At 45.2% G+C, this 13,963-nt stretch overlaps 1 protein-coding gene across 1 annotated transcript in view; it reads left to right on the top strand.

The window, feature by feature from the left end:
* Window positions 1–13,963, top strand: part of LOC134909239 (putative serine protease K12H4.7) — a 121,551-nt gene that overhangs the window by 84,130 nt on the left and 23,458 nt on the right. Inside the window, exon 8 of the mRNA XM_063915917.1 lies at window positions 627–835. Within this exon, the coding sequence (XP_063771987.1) occupies window positions 627–835 (209 nt within the window). The remainder of the gene's footprint in view (window positions 1–626; window positions 836–13,963) is intronic.

Below are 13,963 nucleotides of genomic sequence, written 5' to 3'. Positions count from 1 at the left end.
CCCCTCCCGGCGCTGCCATTCACTCTCATCCCCGGCGCCATTATCACTCCTGCCTCAGCTCCGTGGAGACCTGCACAACTTATTAAATACAGTTTATACAAGTTGTGCGGGTCTCCACGGAGCTGCTGACGTAGGAGTGATAATGGTGCCGGGGAGGAGCGCGCAGCATCCACAATGCAGAGTCTTGAGTGGTCGTAACGGAGAAGAGGTGGTGCTTGTGTAAGTTCATACTGGCAATGGCAGGAGAGAAAACAACGGCAGCAAATGGCAGCACTGGGAGGGGAATAGAAAGGTTACTGTGGAGATGTCAAGGGAGCCCTGAGAAGGCAATTAGCGCAACAGGAGAGCTTAGTACATCCTGCCCTTACAGGTATCTCTTATTTTGAGCATCAAAAATCATGTGCAGCTTGAAGCATTGAGCAAGGCTTAACCTAAATACATAGAAAGTGTAACCTACTGTGTCATACATAAGTGTTACTGTAGGCACTGGGTACCCTAGTACAACCCACCCAAAATGTAATGAAGAACTGATACAGAGCGTAATGCAAATCTATTTTTTTTTTTTATGGGGCGTTTATACTATTTTAACGTGTTCTCTCTTTTTTTTTTTTTTTTTGGTTCAACAGGTACCATGTCCAGCAATGTACAGATATCTATGGTGCCGAGTTTAATTTAGCAATGGTTACTGGTGCAGTTCAGCAAACAAATGAAAATTATGGAGGTCTGAAAGTCCAAGCCAGCCGAATCATTTTTCCAAATGGCTTGATTGATCCATGGCATGCTCTGGGCATTACCACAAACATTAGCAGTGATCTTTTGGCCTTTCCAATGGAGGGTAATTCTTCTTTCTAGAACTTTTTTCATAGCTTTTGTTAATAAAGCTTAAATTATGTATAGAAAATGTTCAACTATAAGGCTTGATTCTAAGTCCCGTTTGATTTGGCTGTATCTAACCAGTTTTATTAAACTGCGCATGTGCCTTAGCGACCAAACCTATTTTTTAATAATATGCATGAAATATGCTTTCTATACCCGGGCGTTTCTGGGAGGCTTCCAGGTATGATGGGGAGAAGCAGCGGTGTATGGTAACTTTCTCCGGCAGGGTCCACAGGATAACTGTGGGATATGATGGAGCGTCAGCGGATTGGCACCAATCGATCAAAGCTTTCTGGCCTCCCAGGATGCAACAGGCCCGTCCATATATCCCTGCCCACTGGCTCAGGCAAATCAGTTTTTTGTTTGGTGCGGCAGGAGCTGGACCATGGTCAGAGGGCTGCTGATTTTTAGCAGCCCTAAGCTTTCTTATTTTATTGTTATAGTCTTATTAGTTTTTTGAGTGACCTTTCTAAACCGCATCTTATACGCATATTAGAAAGGCGCTCCAACAACTCCCCGCCGGGTCGCAACAGCGCTTACCCACGAGTACAGTGCTGTTTTGGCGGGCGTCGATGTCGGATATACTAGCAGGTCCATCAGACGTTACCAGGCTGTGGCCGGAGCACGGGGAGAAGGTAAGGCATCGGTTCCGCTTAGAAGGGGAATACGGACACAGCCGCACTGTTTTGGGAAGGAGACTACCAAACAGTAGCTGACGTGCCGCCACCACGGGTGCTCCAGCGCTAGGCCTTAGAGATCATAGGCTCCGGGAATAGCATGAGGCCGCGATCCCTAGGGTTGCTGTCAGCAGGGGGAGTCAGACTCTCTCTTGGTTGCCCTCCCCCCGGTTCATGACCAGTTTCTGCCGAGTCTCCCGCCATGAACTGTTTCCTCGCTTCCGTCTCAGACGCTACCACGAGGGGACCTGGTCGTAGCATAGGCGGCTGTGTGACCGGTGCGTCTGTGTTCACTGATTGCTACCACGAGGGGACCCAGTCGCAGCGTAGGCGGTTGTGTGACCGGTGTGTCTGTGTTCACTAGGTTCAGGGAGCGGCAGTGTACACTAGTAGCGTCTGGATCCACTCAGCGTTCGCTAACGTATGATCGATCTTGGAAGCGGTGTGAGTCTTCCTGTATCCCATTCTACAGAGTACGGGTAATACAGCACTAAATCTCTATCTACCCTTTGAGTACGAATAGTTAGATAAGTGCATATTGCATATGAGTCTGTATACCATTACTGTTGTTTCTTTCGCATTGCGTCTGAATACATTAGACCTGTTAAATATGATTCAGTAAATGTGTTCTCCTACATACTTAAAATGTTATTGTAGTTGATGATGTACTCATATTGCTTATTATACTAATGGGTAACGTGACTGACTGCTAGTATGATGCTGACTTTATTATATGATCTGTCAGTTTGTTTTGCAGATCCTCAATGCTGGTGCATGAGTAGGGTCGGATGGATATAATTTTAAAGAAAAAAGATTAAAGGGGATTACAGTCACAAAATTGTGTAGTACACTGTGGAAGTGCTGATTATTTATTATGTATAAGTGCGGCAATGGAGAGGACACTGATAAAGCTAATTATTTATCTTATAACATTCACTATATATTGGTAAGAGACTCGGTACGCAATGGGCGTACGGGGTACCGTAATGGTACGCACTTAGCGTAGCAGCCGCTAGGCCGTGGTCGAGACGCACGAGCGGCACGTTCGCTCACGGCTTACGCTGGGTATCGAGCACGCTATAGGCGGCCCGAGCACCGTAATGCTACTCTACTAGCGTAGCGGACGCTGTGTCCACGAGAGGAACACGAGCGGCGCAGACGCTCACAGGATGACACACAGTAAACCTTGTATGCAACACAATGAAAGGCTAAGCCTATACTGTAAACCTTGGTCTTGTAATGTTAACACAATGTAACGCTGATTAACCTCTATTATATAAAAGCTGCTTGAGCGATTGAGACACTCAGAAACCCTTTGTACTAGCTAGAGAAACACAGACACCTTGCTGAGGTTCCAACACCTTTACTAACGAGATTTAGCTATGTAAAAAGGGGAAAACAGTTAACAGCTTATACACTACAGCACTAACATAAAACACCTAAACAGAATAACTGAAAATATACAACATACAACAGCGTCTTAATCCTAAACAATAAAAGTGTGTGAGAGAGAGAGAGAGTATGGCAAATACAGACAGAGAATACGTTGGTCACAGAGAACTTACACACGTGGGGAATGATCGCTAGCGCAGTCCTGGAAACCAGCTCTCTAGTTAGTCAATGATGAAAACCTTTGTGGAGAGAAGACTGAGCTGGCCCAGGCTGGCTGTTCTTATATACACAACATACAGTACACTACAAAGGGCCCTACAATCTCATTGTTCATTGGACACAGGAATCTGTCTTCACATTATAACGAAAGGTCATAGGTTGATTCAAACAGGTGGGCTGTGACTATTTCAAACTGCTCAGGTGGGAGGGAATCTCAGGTTTCCCGCCGCATGGATAATGAACTGCAAATACAGTAAATGTCCATAAACTTCCTATAAACATAACTGTACGCAGGAGCGATTAATCTCTTTCAAACCAACACTGGAATGTTACTAATAATATACTCTTTTGTTGCATACTAAACATCACTGCTCAAAACCTGTCTGACCCTTCGTATCATGTAAAGAGGGATCTCTGTCCATGAACCAGTTACACTAAACAAACTTACTGATATTATTAAGGGGACCATAACCTATAAAATACACTATTTAGATTAACTATGTAACGATCGAGTCGCCCGCCAGACGCACACAAACTCTACCGTAAATGCGCATACCACGCGCCTGTGCGCACGACCGTGGAGGCGCCGTCACGCAACTGCGAATATGCGCATGCACGGGAGAGAATGTGCACGTGTAGCGGGCAAGCGCATGGGGTTAGTACAAGGCATCATAGGTCGCTATATTTTTCGACTTTGACAGTCCGCCCTTTGGCAGTCACCAATAACTGCCACTTCCTAAACAGTTCAAACAGAAAAAATATGTCATCATGTAAATACCTTTTTATGATTGGGTAAAGGGAGGAGAGGAGAAGGTGGGAAAAGTATGACCTAGTGAGACAGTAAAAGCATGTGTGTATGAAATCCATGTTTGAGGGGTCATGTGTCATCGTGCCGTACGTGTTCTAAATCAAGCTTCGAGGTATTGCGAAGTATACATTTGAATCCTTCTTATCCCGTATTAAGGGTCTGTGGATGGGCTGTCAAACTCTACCAAGCTCTTTTCGGCTTTTGGTTGCAACAAATGGGGGAGCACATTTAGTTGATGATACATGAATGGGGAGAATATGTGGATGCTAATATGGGAGAATCACCTGTCGACTATGTGAGATACTACCTGGAGGTTGTAGAGATGAAGATAAGAAACAATCGTTATAAATGCAGTCGTAAACTATGTGAGTTTAAATAAACAGTCGCCGATTGAGGTCTTGTCTGATGTCTTGTCTGGATCGTCGTATCTTTACTGTAGCTTTACGGATAATAGCAATCGAAAGCTTCTTCAAGTATCCATAAAATTATAGTCTCTAAAGTATTGGGCTTTCGTAGAAAGTTAAAGTCACTAGGGATATTGGGGGTCTGTGACATAGTTCATCAATGGTCTGTATAAAAGAGGTTGTCAAATTCTTCTTCCAAGCAGATGTCTTTGTACCTTGGAGGAAAACAAAGGAGAAACGGGTGAAAGAAACGGACCGTGGAATCACATTTTCATCACAACATTGTCTCTATCGTTGGGTCATAAATCAAATTAGTTGTTGTTATTACAGTGTCCTCGCTCCTCAGACTCCTCACTCTGGTACTACCTTTACACTTCGTTTAAAGTCCGAACGCATCTAAATATCAGACCAACCAATATGACGACTCCCAGAATACACAAGAGAAATTTCCCTACATCCATTATAATACCTTGGGCCCATTCTCCTAAACCAGAGAACCAATTTCGTGGGTTCAACCATGACACCCAACTGGTCAGCTCATTACCCACAGCAGCGAGTGTGAGATTATGTCTCCTTCGGAACTCCCACTTTAATTGCAAAATGTCATCCATCTTTTGGTCTATGACCTCGGCCGGGTCCTCAGTGCTGTTTGTAATATACGTGCAGCACTTTACTCCATATTGAGTTGCTAGGGTAACACAATACCCGCCTGTCACTGCTGTGAGATAATTGAGAATCATCCTATGCTGAACCAGCTCTGTTTTGTAGGCTTGTAACTCTCTCCCAGTGTACCTGAACGTGTCGTCATACATTTCGGTGATATTGTCTAACAAGTTTGCTAGCGCAGATATATATCTATAATTTATCACTCCTCTGGCGGTATGAGTGATATCTAACACGAGTAGGAATTGAATCCCGGTGGATTCATGGATCAGATCAGAGGCCGGATGTTCTGTCCTCTCTATCAGGTGCCGTTTAACGACGTGCTCGTAATGAGTGTGAGTATAAGGAGCTTGGGCACCGCGGTGAATGTCTTTCATTTTGATATGGGATACAGTCATTACTTCAGGCAGTACTTTTCCAATGTAACACAATCCCTCTGCGTTTGGGGCAAGCCACTTATACGCCTTTCTCCCGCATATGAAATATGCATCATCGGGGAGAACATATGGGACGGAGTATGACATAACCATGTTACAAACTTTCCATGTGAAATCTCCTAACCCTAACTCTCCCATCTGTCTAGTACACGTATCCGGTTGTACGATATGTGCACAGTATCCTGGTGATACTTCTCCAACTCGCATGGGCCTACTTCCTAGAGTGTACCTATACCGGAAATATTTTCCACCGTTGGCTATCCGGCGTATAAGCTCTGTGTCTATGGGCATTCTATCGGCTCTATATGAAAATGTCATGGTTTGATTACTCCATGACACTTCCCAATTTCCCAGCTTTCGGGGATTGGAAATGTTAAAGCATACTAACGACCTATCCACATGATACTGGTGGAGCTTCAAACTAGGAGGACTAGAGATGTTAAACCTCTTGTCCACCGGCCTCCCACCACTTAACTCAAGTACCTCTCCTACAGTTAAAGGGAATGGTACTAGCCCTGATTTGCTATGACCTTGAGGTACTTGAGAGCATACCCAACAGTCTGTCTGATTTAACACTTTACCCACTAAGGAGTGATGGTCGCTCAATGGATGCCGGTCCATGTGGATATTAAAACTGGACTGACATTTCTTGATGCACCCATCCTCAACTATATTGTCACAATGCCTACAGATGCAGTTCTCTTCAGCTAACAATCCTTCACAATTCCTTCTATTGTCAATGCTACCAGATCGTTTTCTGATACTCGCCTTTACACGGTGATTATGTTGCTCTTGGAAATTTACGCCTCCATCCTGGTCATCAGAACCCATTCCAGATCCTTTCTCGACCTCCATGGTACTCTCACCGAAACAGACTGCTCTGGTCAACAATAGGGTCAACAGGAAAATCCGGATCACAGTCTCTTGGGGCAAGTCCATCTTATAGGAGGAAAAGGAGAAAAATAAGAAGGGGGGAGGAGAATAGGAGGGAGATGGGAACTGGAGAAAATAACAAAAGGGAAAAAGAAATCTGGCTCGACAAACGCCTCCGGTCTTATTATTCTCAGCGCTCAGGTGTCGTCTCAACCTTCCCGGAATAGACACTCTAGTGATACAACCTCTACCATCTGTTCTTTATCACGGGACCTCTCTGGGTCAGCAACCTTTTTACAATGAGACGAATGGACCCAAGTCTCTCTCTCGGCAACCTTCAATGCTGTCGTGCTGGTCAATAAGACTTGATATGGTCCTTCCCATCTGTCAATAAGGCAACCTGAGCGTAGAAAATTCTGTATCATTACATAATCCCCAGGTTCAATGTCATGACAATTACTGTCTGGCAAATCAGGAATCACCAACTTTAGATTATCATTCTGATTCCTCAATTGCTTATTCATCTTAACCAAATACTTTACAGTTACTTCATTGTTACATTTCAAATCATCCTGGGGGTTAATCATAACATGGGGTTGTCGACCAAACAGAATTTCAAAAGGAGACAGATTAAGAGGGGACCTGGGGGTGGTTCTGATGCTGTATAATACGATTGGCAAGGCTCCGGGCCACAACAATCCTGTTTCAGCCATTACCTTGCTTAATTTGTTTTTAATAGTGCTGTTTACTCTTTCCACTTTCGCACTCGCCTGGGGGCGGTACGGAGTGTGCAGCTTACTATTAATTCCCATCAACTTACACATTGCTTGAAAAACTTCACCTGTAAAATGGGTACCCCTATCACTTTCAATGATTCTAGGGATACCATACCTGCACACAAATTCCTGCACAATTTTCTTTGCAGTAAACACAGCGGTATTTGTGGCCGCGGGAAATGCTTCAACCCAATTTGAGAACACGTCAATACAGACCAATACATACTTTAAATTTCTACAAGGTGGCAATTGTATGAAATCAATTTGTATTACCTGGAAAGGGCCATCTGTAGGAGGGATATGGGATGGCTCTGTTGGTATTGCCTTTCCGACATACTTCCTCAAGCAGGTGAGACATGTCATCGCTCTTTTACCCGCATGGGAAGAAAATCCTGGGGCGCACCAATAAGCTCTTACCAATTTACACATTCCTTCTTTGCCTAGATGAGTCAGCCCATGTGCCGCTTCCGCTAGACTTGGAAGGTATGCTCTGGGTGCCACTGACTTACCCTGTCCATCTGTCCAGAGTCCTGAGGACTCCTGGCCATATCCTTTTGACCTCCAAACTGCCTTTTCTTGTGGTGAACACAAATTTTGCATATCATATAATTTCTGTGTGTTTACAGTATTAAATACCATCAGTTGTGTGCTGTCTGTCTGTATGGGGGTACTGGCTGCTGATTTAGCAGCTTCGTCTGCTCGGCTGTTACCAAGTGATACCGGGTCTTGGCTATACGTGTGAGCTTTACACTTGATAACAGCCACTCTGTCGGGTTCCTGTATCGCTGTTAGAAGTCTTTTGATGTGGGCTGCATGCGCTACGGGTGTGCCAGCTGCCGTCATAAAATTTCTGAGGCGCCATAGGGCCCCGAAATCATGGACTACTCCGAAGGCGTACCTAGAATCCGTGTAGATATTGGCTGACTTGCCTTTAGCCAATTCGCATGCTCTGGTTAGGGCAACCAGTTCAGCAACTTGTACTGAGTGTGGTGGGCCTAAGGGTTCCGCTTCTATGGTACCTTGGTCATCTACGACTGCGTATCCAGTACACAAGTCTCCCGAGTCCGTCTGTCTGTGACAACTACCGTCAGTGTAGAAAGTAAAATCTACATCTTCCAGTGGGTTGTCACTGATGTCAGGCCTTGCCGTGAAATTTTGGGTCAAATATTCCATATAATCGTGTGTCATCTCCTGTACTAAATCCTCCTTCACCATCACTCTCATCCTCCACCCTTTGTGCCTGTCCAGGCACACCTGGGAGATATGTTGCAGGATTTAGTGCGCTGCACTAGTGGTGATGTTTACCGGGGCCATTAATGCCAATTCCCATCTTGTAAACCACGCTGATGAGACGTGTCTGGTTTGGGCAGAATTCAGTAAGGCTGACACTGCATGTGGTGTATGAATTGTGAGGTTGTGTCCTAGCACTACATCTTCGCTTTTACTTACTAGCAATGCTATCGCTGCAACACTTCGCAAGCATGTGGGGAGGGATCGCGCTACCGTGTCTAGCTGAGCGCTATAGTAGGCTACCGGCCTGCTGGCATCACCATGCTTCTGGGTTAAGACACCTGCCGCGCACCCAGCACTCTCTGTTCCGTACAGCTCAAAGGGTTTTCCATATTCTGGCATACCTAATGCTGGTGCCTGCGTTAGGCACTGTTTAAGTCTCTCAAATGCCATCTCAGACTCGTCTGTGTGCGAAATCCGATCAGGTTTGTTTGATGAGACCATCTCCTGCAAAGGCAAGGCTAGTATGGAAAAACCTGGGATCCAGTTACGGCAATACCCACACATTCCTAAAAACGTTCTAATCTGTTGCTTGGTTTGTGGCAGAGTCATGTCACGAATTGCTTGAATTCTATCAGCGGTGAGGTGTCTCAGTCCTTGTGTCAGACAGTGTCCCAAATACTTCACCCTGGTCTGGCATAATTGTAACTTATCTTTGGAAACCTTGTGTCCGGTGTCTGAAAGATGAAACAGGAGTTGTTTCGTATCTCTCAGGGACGATTCAAGTGAATCTGAACACAGCAGTAGGTCATCCACGTACTGTATTAATATTGATCCACTCTCAGGTTGAAAAGACTGTAAACAATCATGCAAGGCCTGTGAGAAAATACTTGGACTGTCAATGAAACCTTGTGGTAAGCGAGTCCAGGTGTACTGAACTCCTCTGTATGTAAATGCGAATAAGTATTGACTGTCAGGGTGCAGAGGTACCGAGAAGAAGGCGGAGCAGAGGTCAATCACAGTGAAAAATTTGGCAGTGGGAGGGATTTGCATAAGGATAACAGCTGGATTTGGCACTACAGGGAATTGACTCAACTATTTTGTTGATCCCCCTTAGATCCTGCACTAGTCTGTAACCCCTCCCCCCACTCTTTTTAACAGGGAAGATGGGACTATTGGCAGTGCTAGACGTCCTTACCAGAATGCCTTGTTGTAGCAAGCGCTCTATTACAGGGTAAACTCCTAACTCCACCTCTGGCTTCAGAGGGTATTGTGGGATTTTTGGAGCTATCCTACCATCTTTTACTTGTACAACTACTGGGGCTACGTTTGCCATTAATCCAGTGTCTTGTCCATCCTTGGTCCAAAGTGACTCCGGTATCTGGGAAGTCATTTCTTCTACCTTGGACGGACACCTATTTACAACAACAGTGTGTGACATTAATCTTGATGGGGAATCTAGCATATCCTGCACTTCCTGAGCGTGGTTTTCGGGTATGTCCAAGAACACACCTTCAGGAGTACAATATATGACACATCCCATTTTGCACAGTAAATCTTTCCCAAGGAGATTAGTCGGAGCCGATGCAGCTAGCAAAAAGGAATGCTTGGTATGCAAGGGCCCTATCGTAATCTCTGCAGGTTTGCTTAGCGGATAGTGTTGTACTACTCCTGTTACTCCCATGGCTGGAATTGTTTTACCAGTGGTTCTCATGCCCACGGTCGAATTTATCACTGATTTGGCCGCCCCCGTATCTACAAGGAACTTTAGAGATTTACCAGCTACATTAATTGTGACCTCGGGTTCACTTCCAAGGCTCGCAATTAATTTCACTGGCTGCAGATTACAGGTGTGGCCCCACCCCTATGGTGTGTGGTGACCTCCCTGCATCGCGCTGGCAGCTATTACCTGTGAAGGGGGTAAATGGGAACTATCGGAGACTTGCCAGTCTCTTCTTGGGGGGATACCTTTTTGTTTCCCCTGTGTGTGGCTCATAACTCCGTCTCTGCGGTCCTTGATCCCAATTTCGTGTCATGTCGTTGTCTAGGGGTTTGGTATGATTTTTGTATATTTTTCACTCTACAGTCTTGTGCAAAATGTCCCTCTTTGTGACAATTATAACAAACTACCACATTTGACTTACCCACAGGGGTCTGAGACTTATGCTGAGTTGGCCTTGTGGTAAGGGCCTGTATACTTACGGCCATCAGCTTATCACTCTGCGACTCCCTGTGTCTGGTGATGTTCCGATCATGATCAATAGCGGCCTCTCTCAAAGAAGCCAACGACAAACCTCGCCAACATGGTTGGGTGGTCTGTACCCTCGTCCTCAATACTTCCTTTAAACCAGCCATTAACACAGATACTGCTACTTCTCTATGATTCACATTTGTCTTAATGTCTTCTATCCCTGTATACTTAGCCATTTCCTGCAGTGCCCGATGAAAATAATCAGCAGCTATTTCTCCCTCTTTTTGCCTGATGGAGAAAATTTTGTTCCACTTAGCAACAGCTGGGAAATATTCTCCTAACTGCAGATTGATTCTTTTTACATTATCTTGGTTGTACGCATCCGTACGGGGTACCTCTTCGTCTAATTTACAGTCAGCGATAAATTTCACTGAGTCGACATTGGAGGGTAAACATGCCCTCAGCAATGTCCGCCAATCTTTGTTAGTGGGCTCTGCAGAGTTACCTAGCTCTCTAATGTATCTCTGGCTTGCAGCTAGATCTTTCCTAGGATCAGGGAATTCAGACATCATTGATCTTAATTCCGTTCGGGAAAAAGGGCAGTGCATGGCGATGTTTCTGACAGGAGTGACTCCTGAAGTGTCCGTTTTCCCATTTGGTACTGCAATTACCCTAACGGGATTAAGTTCAATAACATCATTCTGAGTAGATTCTACAACATGTGGTGTAATGGTTTCTGCATAGTGTACAGTGCCGTACTTACCAGTTGATACGACCTCACCTGTCCCTCCACTAGGGGCCTTTGATACTACTCTTACGGGTTGGGCCGTGCCCACTGTTGTTTCTGCTATGGTGGCTGCTAGAGAGAGTGCCGATATTGTTGTGGGCTCATCCTCTTGGTCACAATCCTGGGGAAAGTTTGAAACAGGGTACAGCTTGCATGGGTTAGTATTAGCATCAACAATCTTAGTTACATTATTCTTAACATCTATACAGTTACTAAGTGCATGTTTATCATACACCAGTGTGCCATTCTCTGTAACCACTTTCTCCCCTGTTATGTATGGTGGTGGTGGTGCGGTGGCTATCAGTTTCCTGATAGGGTTAGATCCAGCCGCTTGAGCCAATTCTCTTTGTATTTCACCTTCCTGTTGCCATAATTGTAAATAATCATAATGTCTGATCCGTCTCTTTGCAGATTTAATGAGACATATCCTTCTCCTTAGATTTTGTAACACCTCGGGGCTAAAACTGCCTACCCGTGGGAACTTTTCCCCGTCATGCACAGTCATTCTTTCCCATTCATCGCACAAAACCTCTGTGTGTGAACCGTATTTCTCACACATGATATACCTTGCCGACCCTATTGGCCGGCTTACTAAATCAACCTGAACCTAGGTTGATCGCCCCCTACCTGAACAACTGGCCCCCATCTTTGCAGGTGTTGCTTTCACTACCTCTGACCTTCAAATCAGGGTCTTCAGCGAACCTTTACAAAAACCAAGATGTCCGGGGTAGGCCGACGGTGAAAGTTTACCGAGTACCTTCACACACTCGCCCACGTCGACCAATACGCCCACACACTGCCTTAGCGCTGGCGTACTCAACCTAGGGCCCCTGCAACCTGAACCTCTATTTACTGGAACGTGTGGGTGTGATCCGAAGAGCACTTACCCTTCCCAGTAAATATCAGTTGCTGGAGAGTTCCTGAGTGACCAGCAAACCTCCCTTAAAATAAAAAAATTACACAAATCACGTTAGAATGTACAAATAGCGTTTATGACCCCTCTAGCGTACGCAAATGGTACTGGGTCAAATTACAAACTAATGCACACACTTACATGCGGTACAATCGTACTGCACATAAGCAACTAATCTTATGTGCGGAACGACCAACGGAATCGAAAATTACGGCTGCGAATTCCTTCAGCCAGAGCTTGATGGCCTATATGGGTATTGCACCAACCCTCCTGGGGTTGTGCTTCTTGACTCTATCTATAGCGGACTTCCTAGTCCGCTGTACCTAGACCTCCTGGTCTGTCTCTGGACCTCCTGGTCTGCTATACTCTAATTCTCTTAAGCCACCGCGCTGTCACTTTCATGGATGTACCTCTACGAGAACTCGATTTCTAGGTTCCAACCAAAATGAGAAACTTATATATATATGCACACACTCTTTCACCTCATATACTCTTTACTTTCGTTTCTGTACAGAAATCCCTTTCATTCAGTATCGCAGTCTAGTCCCAGAGGAGTTGCAACTAGAGAAGGATCTTTTACGCTAAAATTTAGGACACTGAGATTAACTTGCGCTATTATCGCGTTGCTTCCGTATCGCCTACTAAAACAATACTATCGTGTGATTTGTATTATGTGGGCGTACCCATACGCTCCGTTGCGTAATATACGCTACGTGTGTAAGCCCTTGCGTCGCGTACACTTGTCCCGCCCTTTGTTAGGGACACGTGTACACAGGCCAGACACGTCCACAGTAACACAAGTAACACGTTTCTATCAATGCAAATGATTTTTAACTGTAATCATTTACCAAGCACCACACAGGTCTCCCTTGTATCTTAGGCAAAGCCGTGTGCATGTTTTACAAATTACTTCCTTACGTATTAATTTTACTTTTAACTACCAATTGCAACAAATCTTTCTCAGCACGTTATCAATGATAAATGGCAAACAGGAAGGCGAGATGTGAAATTACACAAATTAAAAATGCAGGTGTGTGCGTGTGTTGCGTACGCAATGTGTATCAAACAGAAATAAACAGTTTTAAAAGACAATAGCGTACTGTTCTTACCTTCCGGTTCCGGATTCCACCAGCACTCCTACAGCGTAGCGATGCAGACGCTTATCTAGTCAGCACTACCGTATCCCCCACCACCAACACGGATACGAAGGGATACTACCTTCCCGCCCTTTGTTGACAGATAAAGTCTGCTTGTGTTCGCTAGAGCGGATATGTGGAGGACGGACGAGCCGCCAATTGATAAAGCTAATTATTTATCTTATAACATTCACTATATATTGGTAAGAGACTCAGTACGCAATGGGCGTACGGGGTACCGTAATGGTACGCACTTAGCGTAGCAGCCGCTAGGCCGTGGTCGAGACGCACGAGCGGCACGTTCGCTCACGGCTTACGCTGGGTATCGAGCACGCTATAGGCGGCCCGAGCACCGTAATGCTACTCTACTAGCGTAGCGGACGCTGTGTCCACGAGAGGAACACGAGCGGCGCAGACGCTCACAGGATGACACACAGTAAACCTTGTATGCAACACAATGAAAGGCTAAGCCTATACTGTAAACCTTGGTCTTGTAATGTTAACACAATGTAACGCTGATTAACCTCTATTATATAAAAGCTGCTTGAGCGATTGAGACACTCAGAAACCCTTTGTACTAG

Source organism: Pseudophryne corroboree, chromosome 4 (genome assembly GCF_028390025.1).
Source record: "Pseudophryne corroboree isolate aPseCor3 chromosome 4, aPseCor3.hap2, whole genome shotgun sequence".
NCBI lineage: Eukaryota > Metazoa > Chordata > Amphibia > Anura > Myobatrachidae > Pseudophryne > Pseudophryne corroboree.
This window is presented reverse-complemented; position numbering and strand designations above follow the sequence as displayed.